Source organism: Paramormyrops kingsleyae, chromosome 17, assembly GCF_048594095.1.
Source record: "Paramormyrops kingsleyae isolate MSU_618 chromosome 17, PKINGS_0.4, whole genome shotgun sequence".
In the NCBI taxonomy this organism is placed as follows: Eukaryota; Metazoa; Chordata; class Actinopteri; order Osteoglossiformes; family Mormyridae; genus Paramormyrops; species Paramormyrops kingsleyae.
The window spans coordinates 6493638-6507944 of record NC_132813.1 but is presented as its reverse complement, the minus strand read 5'-3'; the positions used below and the strand labels follow the sequence as shown (position 1 = coordinate 6507944).

At 49.8% G+C, this 14307-nt stretch overlaps 1 protein-coding gene across 4 annotated transcripts in view; it reads left to right on the top strand.

Moving 5' to 3' along the window:
• Positions 1-384: 384 nt before the first annotated feature.
• myo18ab (myosin XVIIIA b) overlaps positions 385-14307 on the top strand; it is an 88383-nt gene continuing 74460 nt past the window's right edge. For all 4 annotated transcript variants that reach the window (XM_072701532.1, XM_072701531.1, XM_072701529.1 and 1 more), the window contains exons 1-2: positions 385-529; positions 3948-5120. In XM_072701532.1, coding sequence (XP_072557633.1) covers positions 4092-5120 — 1029 coding nt within the window. In that variant the 5' untranslated portion in view covers positions 385-529; positions 3948-4091. The remainder of the gene's footprint in view (positions 530-3947; positions 5121-14307) is intronic.

Below are 14307 nucleotides of genomic sequence, written 5' to 3'. Positions count from 1 at the left end.
CACATGAGCCCCAGAGTGTCAGGGTCCCCCAAAAATTTAGAACATAATTGTATTGGTCCAATATGATATGCTTTTATGGGCCTTCCTCCAGCGGCCCCGCAAATAGGATAAAACAGCGTAACAGACGCGTTTCTGACCAGATTGGTATTGATTCGAGTGATTATTGTGACCATTTCATTTTTAAGTTAAAATATAACTATGATACAGTGGTTGAAAAATCAAACTGTGCCAATTAAGAATAAATGAAAAATACTAACAATTAACAATCAAAGAAAAATATACATATATAACATTTGCTAGCTACCACAAAGCGATGGATAATACTCGAAACCAAAGCGTGTTGTGGGAGTCATGGTGCAGTTTCCCCAACCATCCAGCAGGTATCGCTGTGCAGCACCGAGCGCCCGGCGGTGTGCCGAAGCCGCCCGCCTAGTGGCTCGCAGTCATTAACGCCGAGGCTGGGAATCGCTCAGACTGATCCAGCTCGACAGCGCGCCGTCAGCCAGCATCAGCCGGATACGGGACCGCGGTGAGTGTCTGCGGGGCTAGCCAAGCTGGGGAGAGCGATTCGCGGGCCACTCGGCGTCGTTCGCATCGTACTGTACTTCAACCGAGGTGGTCGGTGCCTGAAAATGAGGGCGAGGAAAGAAGACGTGCAGCAGGGCTACGGGCTTCCAGCGCCTGGCGGAGAGCTAACTTAGCTAACTGCTACTCCCTCCAGCGTCCGCAGAACAAACGAGCCATTCATTCCCAAGCAAGGATAATAATAGTCGGCGCTTTGCAGCATTTCCCCGCTGATTCGGATACTCGCAGTATCCAATTTATGAATTAGTCCACATCATGGTGACGAGCCTATAGATAATTCGCTAGCAGCCCCTGCGCTCTCTTCCCCTGGGTAACAACATCTTTTTTTGTGGCTGTAATTTTACCCGTCAACAGAACGATTTCTAATGCTGTTATTATAGGCTGAGAAATAGCTGGCGCTGGCCTGGGTGTCGCTGTTCCGGCCGACGAAGGGACACATCTGCGGTTAGCAGTGTGGCTAAGCTAGGATAGGGAGGCTGGGGGGGTGCGCCGGGGAAGGCACCGAGGAGCGGCCGTGTGGGCGTGAGGGAGCCTCAGGTGACGCGGCTACCTGCTGCCTACCACCGCGAGCGTACATTATTCACGGCCGCGGCACGGAGAACAAAAGGCGGCCGCGGATCGCGTGTCCGCCGGGCCCCTCTGGCTATCGCCCGCTGGTCATGATACCTGCAGGTCCGTACGTGTGATGTGCCTTTTGTCCAGGACACCATTCATAAAGGCCCATTTAATTAGTGTTTCGTCACGCTTTACTGTTTACGGTCTGACAGTCTGTTTATTAAACGCCCCTTAAGCGGTTACAGTGGCATGTAAACATAGACTGCTGTGACGACGCTGAATATCGCAAAGTGATTATTTACATTTTAAGTAATTTCTTTTATCCTGTCCCATGCACAATTGAAATATTTTGCTGCTTCCGTTACTCTTACACTTAAACACAGTCCTTATGTTCTGTACTCATCACATTCATATAATTACTTAGTTAATTATAACCTACTTAAATGAGGTATTAGTCATCCTGCCAGTTTAACTTGAATGCTTTTTAATATTGCCTGCTAATATTATATTTTGCTTAGCAGATACTTTCTTCAAGATCCCAGTTCTACAAATTTCAGTATTTTGAGTACTTGTAATAGAAAGTCAAACTAATGGTACTTCATTAGGACCCTTTGTGGGATTTGAAGCAGAAGTCCTACAATTTCTGCTCCATGGTTACTTTATGTTGATTCCTTATCGAAGGGGTGATTTAAACAGCGAGCTTTAAAATGTCTGTTTTAAAATGTCTGTTTCTCTCAGCTCGTAGGGGTTGAATGGAGGGTGTAGCTTGTGTGTGTTTGTTTTTCTCTTGTGTGCAGCTGACACTCAAGAACAATTTCAATGGTGCAGGTATTGCCAACGGCACACACAGCAGGCTTTGTAGCCCATGAATGAATTTACAATCAGAACATTTAAAGTTGCTAGATTTGCAGACACATTTTGGGAAATATTTTTGCATTTTGGCCTAACTGCCGCTTCCTTTTGGGAATGTCATAGATCCTTCATTGTGCCCGTAGTGTGATCTTAGCTCGTTTTACAGTCTGCCCTTTCACTGCCTTATTTTAATCTTGCAGTCAAGCCTCTTGACTTGTTGAAATCGTTCCACTTTCGCATTGAGGGTCGGAGTGAGCTTTATCGCCTGTCTTTTGTTTGCTTGTTTTTGCGTTCTCTCAAGTTTGTCACACAGAGAACAGACGAGCACACAAAGGCTTTTGACAGATGTAGCTGTATTCATTTGTGAGAATCGAGAGTGGATTCAATAATTAATGGAGGAGGGGCACGTAACATCTGATATTCTCTTTTCAGTAAAGCGGTCTAGTTGATCTCGCCAAGTGCTCAGCATTAGGGATAGGTGATCCTGTGTGCTATTAGCCACCTTCCTCACTTGATGGAAGTAGACTCCTTTCTCCCTGAAATTGTGACCGGAGTGGAACGATCGGAGTCTTTGTTTTCCCTCGTCTTCTAGACCATTCATGGTCTTTACATTCATGTTCTGTTGCTGGTCTTTGGGGAGGAATCTGATCCGATGCTATTAATCGAGCTTTAGATATTAGGGATCTCCTGCTGGTGGGAACCGGGATTTTTTTTTTTCCGCCAGCCTTGGGACCCTTGACAGTTAGAGGAAGCGAGAATCTTAGCGATGTCTATGGCTTTGTGACTTCTCCCACAACATTGTTGCTCATCTGTCTATTGATTCAACGCAGGTCAAAGCCAAAGTTCCTTCGGGTCTCGTGATGGATTGCTTAGTTGAGGAATGTGGTGTTTTTAAAAGTTTAAATGTTTTTTTTTTCTGCATCATATGAGGTGCAGTGTTTTTGTACAAAACTGAGTTTTTCCTCTCCCTGTGTAATCCTGCTTAGACCCTGATTTCCATCCAATATCTTGATTGTCATCTGTATTTTTGTTTGCCCTGGTATTAAAATAGTTTTTGTTTTTGTTCTTTGAGTTTCCCCCCCCCCCCATCTCAAATACTACCCCTGTTCTTCCTCCCTCCCTTCCCCCTTCATGTTATGTGGTTCTGTTGGCTTCTGACTGGAGCGATTCTTCAACTTACCATGAGGATTTCAGGAGTACTGTTCTGATAGAAGTTGGATGAATGCATTCTTGTCCTTACATTATATTGAGTATTCCTCGACTTTTCGTAGCTATTTTTCTATTTATTTTTTTTTTTGGGGGGGGGGGGGGGGTCAGCCACACTGGGTTGTAACAAGACCCTGGAATGTGTTATCCAAGCCAAAGTTGTCTAATGTTCTTCTGTTGTTAAGGAGAATGTGTTCCCCCAATGGCAAGTTAATTGTCCCTGGTGTGCTAATTATGGGTGAAAATTTTGTAATGCACTTGAGGAGGGGTGCATTTAGAAAGAATTTACATTTAAAGGCTTTTAAGAATACTTTGGTTATGAGTTGACTCAATGTTGGCGCTCATATTGGGGAGAGAGAAGTGACCATGGAAATCTATATTTTTTTGCTCATCTTTTGCTGTGTGAATGACTAATATACAGTGATCCCCTGCTATATCATGGTTCAGCTATCGTGGATTTTTCCGTGACACATCACAGTTCTCTGTGTATCGCGTACCTTGCTTGTGGTCCGATTGTTGTGAGCAAACTTTTTGTGAATTATGTTACTTAGTCCGACATCCACATATCATATGTGTTTACAAAGTGTGTTTTAATAAGTTTACTTGTGTTTAAAGTGTGTGGGTGGAGTCTGGAACGTAACTTCCGTGATTGGTGGGGGATCACTGTAATTTATCTAATAACAATGATAATATCATTGTTTGCTTGCTCCATAATATGACTGAATTGATTTACTGTTTCCGTTCTTTAGGTTGCTTAAACTAGTGGAAACGTAACCCTGTTTGGATGTTACAAGAGACAAGGAGATACACTTCAGACTCTGTATGGAAACGCCCTCTTGCCGTGAAGGAACCCGTGTTGACGTGTTGGGACGCTCTCTTTGGAGTGATAAAGTATGTTTAACTTGATCAAGAAGGACAAGGAGAAGGATGTGGGGAGGAAGGAGAAGCGGGATAAGAAGGACAAGAAGGATCGGATGTCAGCAGCGGAGCTGAAGAGCTTGGAGGAGATGAGCATGAGGAGGGGGTTCTTTAACCTCCACCGCAGCTCCAAGCGGGAGTCTAAGAACAAGCTGGAGATCTCCAATCCTATCCCCATCAAGGTGGCCAGCAGCACTGAGCTCAGCCTGACCGACATCGACTCGGACAGCCTCAGCAACCGGGGCAGCATGGTCTTAGACATGGGCCAGCTGAGCGCGGCCAGCTCCAGCGACGACCTCAAGGGGGACGTGGCCCATGACGGCCCTCGGGGCTCCGTCAGGGAACGGGCGGCCCGCTTTGGCTCTCTGGCCAAGCAGAACTCGCAGGTGGGTCAGATCATGAAGCGATTCTCCTTCTCCCAGAGGAGCAAAGAGGAGAGTCCCTCAGAGGGCTCTACGCCTTCGGGGCAGAACTCCGCGGCCCCCTCCCCGCAGGTGGAGGCCAAGCTCTTTGATCCGCAGCGCAAGCAGAACCTCCAGCTGCAGACTGTCGATTGGGTCCCGCCTGCGAAGAGGGTTAGGATCCCAGAGGTGGTGGACAAGACTTTTGCGGCCGACCTGCGGTTGCCGCATGTGGTGCCTCCCCAGATCCCCGAGGCGCGGGAGCTGGAGCTCCAGCGCCGCAACACGGGCGACTTCGGCTTCTCCCTGCGCCGCACCACCATGCTGGACCGCGGCGCCGATGGCACCGTCTACCGCCGCGTGGTCCACTTCGCCGAGCCTGGTGCCGGGACCAAGGACCTGGCGCTGGGGCTGGTCCCGGGCGACCGGCTGGTGGAGATCAACGGACGCAACGTAGAGAGTAAGACCCGAGATGAGATCGTGGAGATGATCCGGCAGTCGGGCGACTCGGTGCGGCTGAAGGTGCGACCCATCCTGGAGCTGAGCGAGCTGAGCAGGAGCTGGCTGAGGAACAGCGAAGGGTTACGCAGAGAGACGCTCGATGTAAGTACCCTTCTCCTTCTCCCCACTCTCCGGCATTAGCGTTTAGCCAGGAAGTCTCTGGCCTGGGTTTGTGCCGACTTCCTCGCTTCACATCGGCGTTGTTCTGTCAGAAGCCTCTGGAGGGCGGCTGTCAGTGTTGAAGGTTTTGCAGTTTCTCCTGCAGGGTGGTTGTCCTCTCTGAGCAGCACGTGGCGCTAGGTGGATGTGATGGCTGTAATCCTCTGGCTTTCCTTTCAGTCGCCACATGTGGTTCTCTTACAGGTCTGGTTCTCGTGCTCTAGGTCTCGAGGAACTTGCCGAGCTCTTGGCTAAACGTCCTTGGTGATCTTGTCGTATCTGTGTGTTAGAGGGCTGCTGTAATCTATGAATCCAGTTGTTGAACGTCAAGCAGAGCTGGGGAAGAGCTGTGTTTCTTCTCTCCCCCCTATGCACACATGAACCCCCCCCCCCCCACACACTTTCTGGTTATTTCTGGTTATTTTTAACACTGCTCCCTTTTACTCTCCCCTCCCAAGCGATGTTTCAATGTGCTGTTGCTGTTTTTGATGGTTGGGGTGGCCCAGGGAAGAAGATGGAGCAAACGCACAAAATGAGCCATGGGATTCCTGTATCGCTGTCTAACCCGCGCTTTAAGAATGGCAGTTCTACCCGATGCAAAGAGTCCTTTTCATGTGCCTTCGAGAAACACTAGCATTCCCGTAACTGTGTAATCTCAGTACAGTGGTAAACATCAGTGTTTGTTTACATATCAATAAAGGAATCACACTTTTTTTTTTTTTTTTTTAACCTAGTCATCGGTTGCGTAAAGGTCACGTCAGAATGAAGTGGGTTCATTCAGTTGTTTTGGGGGGTGCTGGGGGGGGGGTTTATCTGCTGTGGGTATGGGTGGAGAAGCCATTACTGTCCCAGGAAGGCAGCTAAGCAGAGTAGAGCTCCTCTTCCGCCCCCCTCACCCCTGAAAGGTTAAACCAGAAACAAACTGTTGCATCTTATCTTTTATTTTATGGTTGGCTTCCACGTTGGATTGTAGATAATGGCATCCCAGAGCGGGTGGAAGTGTGTGTGTTTGTGTGTGTGTGTGTGTGTGTGTGTGTGTGTGTGTGTGTGTGTGTGTGTGTATGTGTACACTTGCGTGTTGTCGTTGGCACGCTTGTTAGCCATGGGCACAGAGCCGTGTTCCTCACGTCACTCTAACTGCCTTAACAGGGTGAGCAGTCGCTGCGATTGAAATGCCTGGGAGGATTTCCTGCCCGGGCCGTGCATTTCCACACGCTGTGTCGTGAAGCACGCTCTGTGAAGCACGCTCTGTGAAGCACGCTCTGTGAAGCACGCTCTGTGAAGTACGATCTGTGAAGCACGCTCTGTGAAGTACGCTCTGTTTCGCCAGCACAAGCTGCTAGTGGGTTTTTGGGGGTTTGAGTCTGTTTTCTGGGAGGGGGGTTGCTGTTGTACATTGATCTTTCCAGGTGGAAAGTGCCCTTAATGGAGTCACTGGTTATGAATATCTATGGTTGGGGGAGGCGGGGGGGTCTGTAACCCGCATGCCAGATGAGGGCTGTGCTTTTCCTATCATCTTTGTTATTACTATTGTTGTTAATGTTATTCATTCAGTGATTTTTTTTTTCCCTCTTAATCATTTAAAATCATTTGTTTAGCCAGATATTTCAGGGTAGTAATTTAGGTTAAGTGCCTGTCTCAGAGGTGGGGTGGGGTGGGGGTTACATACGCATGCCGTGGGATGGCAGTTTGCCTAGGCTGCACCTGGCCCCCACGTGGAAGTGATACCCCAGGTTAGGGGTACTGGGGTGTGTGGGGACCCCCCCCCCCCCCAAAGCCTCTGGTGAAACAAAAAACAAAGACTGTCGCCGTGCGGTATGACTGACAACCAGTAGTGTGTGGATTAGGTCACCCCAAGACTGGTGGATGGGGGGGGGTTTCCTTCAGCACTGCCGTCCGCATTGTGTCATCAGGGCTGTGACCTCGTGAAAACACGACCGCAGGGGCGTTCCAGCTCCTGACCGCTGCTGGACCCTCGCTGTTTGGCACAGTAATGCAGCCCTTTGAGGGTACATGGCATTTTAAATGGCATGGGGGGGCATATGCAACCACCCCCACACCCAAACTACAGACAGTTACTGCCATAAATAAGTACAGCTAAATTAAACTCCAACTAAACACTGCTGCTTCTGTTCTGTGGTAGCTATTAACTTTGGGCAATACGTTTCCCGCAAACCCTTTACTGTGACAGACTATAAATATATCCCATAATGTGGTGGCAGCGGTGGTGTGCCAACAGAGAGCAGATTCATTGGGCTTGGAGATCAAGCGATGCCGGTGGGAATAGGATGCGGAGCTGCCCCCTCGCGCAGCAGCGCCGTCGCCGGATGGGATGGGAAGGCCACTCCGAGGGTCTTGTGATTCGGAGGAATCCACCCTCAGTGGGCCGGGGCGTTCTGGAATTTTCTGTGAGACAGAGAGAGCTTTTATGCGGGTATGTGACATTTTAATTCTTCCCTTTCAGTGTCTCTCGTTCTGTTTCCCTTGTTGTAGCCACAGGACCCACATTATTTCTCAGTCATTAAGTCGCAACCCTGACTTCTTCTGCTTTGTATTTAAATATTTATTTAGGCAAAAAATGGGTGGAGTGGCAACCTGGCAGTAAAACAAAATGATTTCTGGTGCGAAATTGTGCATCTTTCGCCGCCACAATAGTCTGACATTACAAATAATTTCTTAAACCACACATTCCATGACCTAGTGAAAATTGTTCCGCAACCCACTTTTGGGTCATGACCCACTGGTTGAGAACCACTGACCTAGTGGACAAGCACAGGCCTACTTCATTTTCATATGTTTTTATAAGTTGGTGCCTCATGGTTAAGCTCTGGTGTGTTTGAGAGACGGGGCACAATGAGTGTGAGGTTTAAGCTAATCTCTCATAACAGTGAGCTTTGTGGACTTAAGTCTTTGTGGTAAATTTTCCTGGACGGGCCATTCTTGCTTTGTTTTTGTAAAAAGGGGACAGAGACAATGGGCGCCATCACCTTCCGCATTCCGGAAGCGTTCTGCTTTTGTTCTCCAGCTGCACCGACGTAGATGAAGTCTGTTTATAAGGAATTTTTTGGAATTTTTTCCCTCTGTGCTCTTCCTAGCTCTGCGTGGGCAGCCGCGGGGCGAATTCCCGCAAATCTGCACGAGTGTGTCGTAATCTGCTGGCCTTTGGGAGCCTTAGGGGGCGCGACGGAGGGGAACTTGCCCAGCTGTTGGATGTTAAGAGAGTCGGCAGCTGGATGCAGGGATATTTACTCATCTGCATCTTGGAGTTTTTATGAGCTGTGGCAAGAGGCCTCCACTAATCGGATTCAGTGACGTATGGCCTGGCAGTGCACACTGGATCTGGCGGGTGTTTCTGTAGCTCTGTTGAGGAGCAGATTCTGGTTCTTTTTACTTGGGATGGTCGCACAGAGTCGCCCCCATCCCTGCGTGGCTGCACCTGACCCACCCTCCTTCTGATACCTTCTGTTCTGATACCCTGCCGGTGGTGCCCCCTAGTGTCTGCCGCAGTGTGGTGTCCGGCAGAATTTGGGAAGCCTACCATTTTGTGGGAAAAACAACATCCTTTGGGGTTGGGAATTATGTTTGTAACGAACTGGAAAAAATGTTAGCACATGAAAGGATATTGAGAGTAGTTGTGTGGATGATGGTGGGGTAGTTTTTTTTTTTGGCATGCAAGCCGGATTTGCCGGGCGGGGCGTTTGTATGTGCGAGTGCATGATCCCAGTCCTTTGACAACCTGGTGACCTCAGACCACATGAAAGGAGAACCTGCTGAGAGGAGATGAGTGATGCCTGCCATTCATGCATCTAATGACCCCCAAAAGGAGCCTCTGTGGAAACGGGGTGCCTGGCTCTGTCCTCAGATCCAGGCAGTGGTCGGGCCGATCCTCCTGCTCACACTGTTGGTGCAGAGACTGTCACCCAGAGTGACTCTGCCCCAGCGTTCGTCATGTTAGCCTTTCATGGGGAAATGCTCCCACAGTGGTTCCATTTCAGACGGATCCATCCTATTCACCCATATTCTCTTAAAGACGACAGACAGCGGCAGATTATCCCGCAAGTAGGGCTGACCCCCCCCGCCCCCGCAGCTGGCTCCAGATTCTTATTTTCTCATGATGTGTAGCAGCCTCCAGGATCCGCCTGTGCGTTAGGTCAAGAATGAAGGAGTTCTGGTGGAGTAGGGGGGCTTTAGGGGGGCGGGGTAGGGCCGGGGTTGGTGTTGGTGGGTCCTCTATTTATAGACCCTGAAGGTTTTTTTTCGTTCTTTCTTTTTTTTTTTAAACCACAAAGTCCAATTTAGTTTGGCAGGCTGCGGCGTGCCGACATTCCTCTTCCTCCTCGGCTGAGGAATGAACGCAGGGTCCTCGGTCAGGAGCGCGCTCAGGCCTGCGAGCCAGGCTCTGCCTTTTTTTTTTTTTTTTCTCCCTCTCTCCCACTCCTGTGTTTTGATTTAAGATGCCGGGAAGAGACCAGACAGACAGGAAAGGTCCACTTCTCTGTGACGGAGGCCGGGAAGACGTGGCGAGGAAATTGCGCAGCGTGTTTCAGGAAGGGTGGTACGGGGCTGACGACTCCATGCTCCGGAGCAAACACGTAAACACTCCGTACAGCAGCGTAAAGCTGGGGGCGCCGCGATTCTCATTCCCAGCGGTATTGCAGTCGGAAGCTTGGTGTCGACTGCTGATTGGCTCTGCCTCGGGCAGCGTGGCAGCCCTCTGTAGGAGCTGTATGGCTGGGCCCAGGGCACTGTCGTCCCCATGCAATCAAATTAGCTTTTACTTTAGTAAAACGTTTGGGGAGAGGCGGGAGGTCTCACTTAATTGGCAGATGGGTGGTGTTTCTATAGTAAAACCTCCAAGGAGATGATGTCCAGAAGGTTTGGTTACGGTGGTTTGCCACACGGGATGAAATGGGGGGGGGGGGGGGTCTGAGGACCTTGATCCCACCTGCGGTGTGCATGGGGGCAGAGAGAACCCAGGGTCCCACTCGCCCCTCCGGGCTGGATATGGCATGTGGTTTGATTTGATTGCAGGTCTGACTTTATTTGGTAATTGTTTCCTCTAGTCAGCGGGGGCATGCTGAACAGTTTTGACTACGAGGCACAACTGGAAAAGGGGGTCTTCTTCATTATTGGGGTGTTAATTATCTTGGTCTTGCTAAAGTGTAATCCACCCCCCCCTGGGTTTTTGCATCCGTGCCTCTGTGCCCATATGAGTGAGTTTGTGTGTGTGTGTGTGAGAGGGGATGTAACTGCGGCACAGAGACGCTGCATTTTATGGGGGGGGGGGGGGGGGGCATGTGGGACAGGGTTTGCACAGCTGCCTGCCAGATGCAGGTGCCCACGTCACGTTTAGCTTCATGTGGGCACACTCACTGGCCGCTTTCCACACGTATTTCCTTTTGGAATTGCATGATGGGAGCAGGCAGGCTCCTCATTGGCCTGGTGGTGCCGGAAGGATGGGGTACGGAAATGATGGGAGCGAGTTCCCCAGAACTCTCGCCCTGTCCAATCCACCATCTACCTAAAATCGAGGGCATCACAATTAAACCATGGGATACCAGATCAGTTTGGTCTGCAGCAGGCCCTCCTGAGGCTGCCTCTTCAAAGTCTGTTTGGCCAAGTCGAGGCATGGAGAAGAAGGTCGCTAGGACTGCTATGGTGGCTGTACAGCACTGTTTACCCAGAGTGCACTGCTGCCTGGAATGTCTGTCATGTTTCTCTGCTGGTAGCTCTGGTGCTCAGGAATAACCCGAGTGTGGTGCCCCGCCTAATGGCCGGCTCCCGGACCTCGCCGTTCCTGGTGCGGAGTTGAGCTCCTTTCTGTGCGCTTGGAGGACACGGTGTTTTGGCTTTGTCCGCACCATCACACTAGCCCCCTTTGTTTGCCCGTGTCCCTACGTTGGCAGCCATCTGCGAGAAATTAGTCTGTTGCCCACCCCCCCCTTCCCTCCCCCCCCCCCACCATCCCCTGTCCTCTGCATTGGGTAACATCGCTTTTTTGATCTAGGCGGTCATACATGCTCCTTTCTTGCTCATTTCAGACCACCCCCCCTATTTATTTTATAACCCCCCCGCCTTGCCAGGGGGCTCCGGTATTTCCGCTGCCTTGGCATAATCTCCCCGTGGCCTGGGAGCAATTTTCTCAAAAAGAGTATTTAATATGCATATATATGTAAAACAGCAAAGGATGGTAAGTGAAGTCCACACCCAGAATTCAGGCAGTTCCTCTACCTGAACCTGCTTGTGAATCATGCTGTGGGAGGTATTGCGTGTTGTTAATTTGCCTGTTCTTACACTCTTCATATCTTCATCCTTGCATATTTCTTTGCCGGAATTTATTACCACCTCTGATCCCTCTCGTCGTTTGTGCTATCAGGTGGTCGCCCACAATGTAACAGGCATTACCGCTGAAATCCGCTTTTCAGTTCCCGAACCGTGCTGTTCGTTTAGCCGCTTGTGTGGAACGCCGACTGCCTAGAGGTGCTGATCTGACCCGGCTGCGTTTCTGTGTCCGTTCACTCTAATTTTGTTTGTTTGTCCGTCTTATTTCATTCGCTTTGCCGCATTTGTTCTTTGTTTCACTCCTGGAAAGCTGCTCTGAGTGGGTCGGGATGTGCCGACCCAGTGGGACCAGCCCAATATGTGAGCTTGTTCACCCAGTACGTGCAGCCACGGGGTCAATGGCTGACGTGCCCTGATTCTTAGTGAGGTATGCAGTCAGACTGTGCCTCCGACTTGCAAGCTTTTTAAAATTCTGGAATCTGAGTCTCATCCATCTGATCACATGTACACTTCTTGTGCACGCATTCACACTCACGCACACCCGCCCATGTACCACTCTCCCCCCCCCCCCGTACCTCACACCCGTGCCGTGTTTGTTACGCTTGGACCTCACACTGTTATTTTACTCTCCCAGACTATGGGCTTTGTTACCAAAGCCATCCTGATTAGTTTGGCTCAGAAATATTGAAACATCAACATTTATGATCTTTGAACTTTGAAACTTCATAGCTCACCGACCCCCCCCCCCCCCCCCCCCCTCCCCCTCCAGTCAAACCATACTTGACTGACTGTTGCTCTTGATGCACAAATTCTACGGGGAAGGGTTTCTGTTGAATTTATTGTGCATTTCATTTTTTCTGTCCCTGTATTTATTTCACGATAAATGTAAGTCTCATCTAAATGTGATTGCTTTTCTCCCATGGTGTAGAAACCATGGAGTGTGTGGGTGTGTGGGGGGGGCTACATATTGTGAATCCTCTTCTCTCCATACTCCCATGATCTTTTAGTGTGCAGTCCTCCCCCAGCACTGATGAACTCCCCTCCAGCCTAATCAGCATTTTCCATTCTCCTGTTCCTTAATAGAAGCCCTCGATTTGAATGCGATTGGTTAGTTGCAAGGAGTCCAGCTGTGGAACCACAGGACAGCATCTGATGGTTTCCGGTGGCCTCTATGATCACATATTCTCGGCATTTCTGTGGGTGTGGCTTAAAGCGACTTGCAAACCATGTGCAGTCAGCTTGTTTTGCAGAATTCCAGAAAACTTATTCTGTTGTTTAATTGCACATACGAGAATGCAGCTTTTGTATACTTTTTCTAAGGACGATTAGGTGAATTATGACATGTGAAGAGTTAGCAGAATATAGTAGCTAGGACAATGGAATCTAATTGAATTATCCAGAAATAGAATTTGAAGAGGAACTTTAGTTTCAGCCATAAGCAAAGTCACAAGGCTTGTTCCATAAGCTTGTGAACACACCATGAAGTTTAAACTGAGTGTTTTGTGGGACCCAAAGCCGGGGCCCATCTGGGTCCTTCTCCTCAGAGTTGGCATAGCACTGCTTCCTCTTGCATTGTGTTGGAAATGGGAGCTTAATTCCACAACTTCCTCTACAGGCTTTGGGGGGAGGGCAGTGGTTTGGTACAGTGGTGTGATAAGCACAGGAGTGGGAGCACCAGGACTGCAGTGCAGGAAGCAATCGAGCTTAACCGGGAAGCCCTGGCAAAGATTGGGAGTCCTACTGGGTGGCTCACCACCTACTGCAGGCCAGTCTTCGAAACGGGGGTGTTTACCAGTAAAGCTGGCCTCTCTATGCCTGTTGGGATGATGGCCAGAAAGGGTCGTGTCTCCTGGGGGGGGCTGTGCCCCGTCTTTCAGCAGCTTATCCTTGGGGAGGGGGATCTGGTCCTGCGGTTACCCGGTGGCTGAACATCCCCATTGCGCGGCGTCGCCTTTCTTTGGATGACGGCTGATACCCTCTGCCGGTGTGAAACTGAGCAGCACCGCGCTGTCTGTGGCCTCTCAGAACAGAGGCTCCGTCTGTCAGACCTCCCCCCCCCCCCTTTGAAATGCATGCACCCAGAATCCACCCCCCCTTCCCACGTCTCAGATCGCACCGATAACTCTACATCTTAAAAGCTCCTGGAGGAATTATCCAAAGATTGGTCCTCTCTGATCTGACATTTAAAAAAAGATTTTAAAGAAGTTTGTTTTGAAGGGGGTTGTTGATGATATGATCGTATGGAAGATAAAAAAAAAAATCCACCAGGTTTCCTTCTAAGGCCAATATCTTCACATAGAGTGACATCCAGATGTCTGTACTGCTACTGACGGGGTATTAAGAGGTGTCCCTTTGCAAATCGGAACGGCACTTATTTACACACTATATGGCGAAGCGCTCTGCTCCCAGCAGTAGTCTGAGTGATTCCAGCTGGGTTTCCTCCCTAAAGTTTCTTTCTGGTATTTATGGAATCTGCATTGGAACAAACATCGTGCTTCCTGACTGGGTCCCTGGGGGTGAGGTGGGCGGAGCAGGGACTGGGGCTTGCTGGTGGACCAGTTGGGGCCCATGTAAGACAGGAATGCTATTTGTTAAAAAAAAAATACGTCACGTACCTAGGACAGGCGTGCCCACACACCATTCACACCTACAGGCTATTTGGTAAACTCCAGTTGCCCTCAGCATGTTTTTAGATCGCGGGGGGAAGCTGAAGTACTCGGAGGAGACCCCACGATGACATGGGGAGAACATGCAAACTCCACACAGGGAACCCAGGCAAAGACTTGAACCCACACCCCAGAGGCGTGAGGCAACAGTGCTAACCACTGCACCACCATGCCGTCCCGTT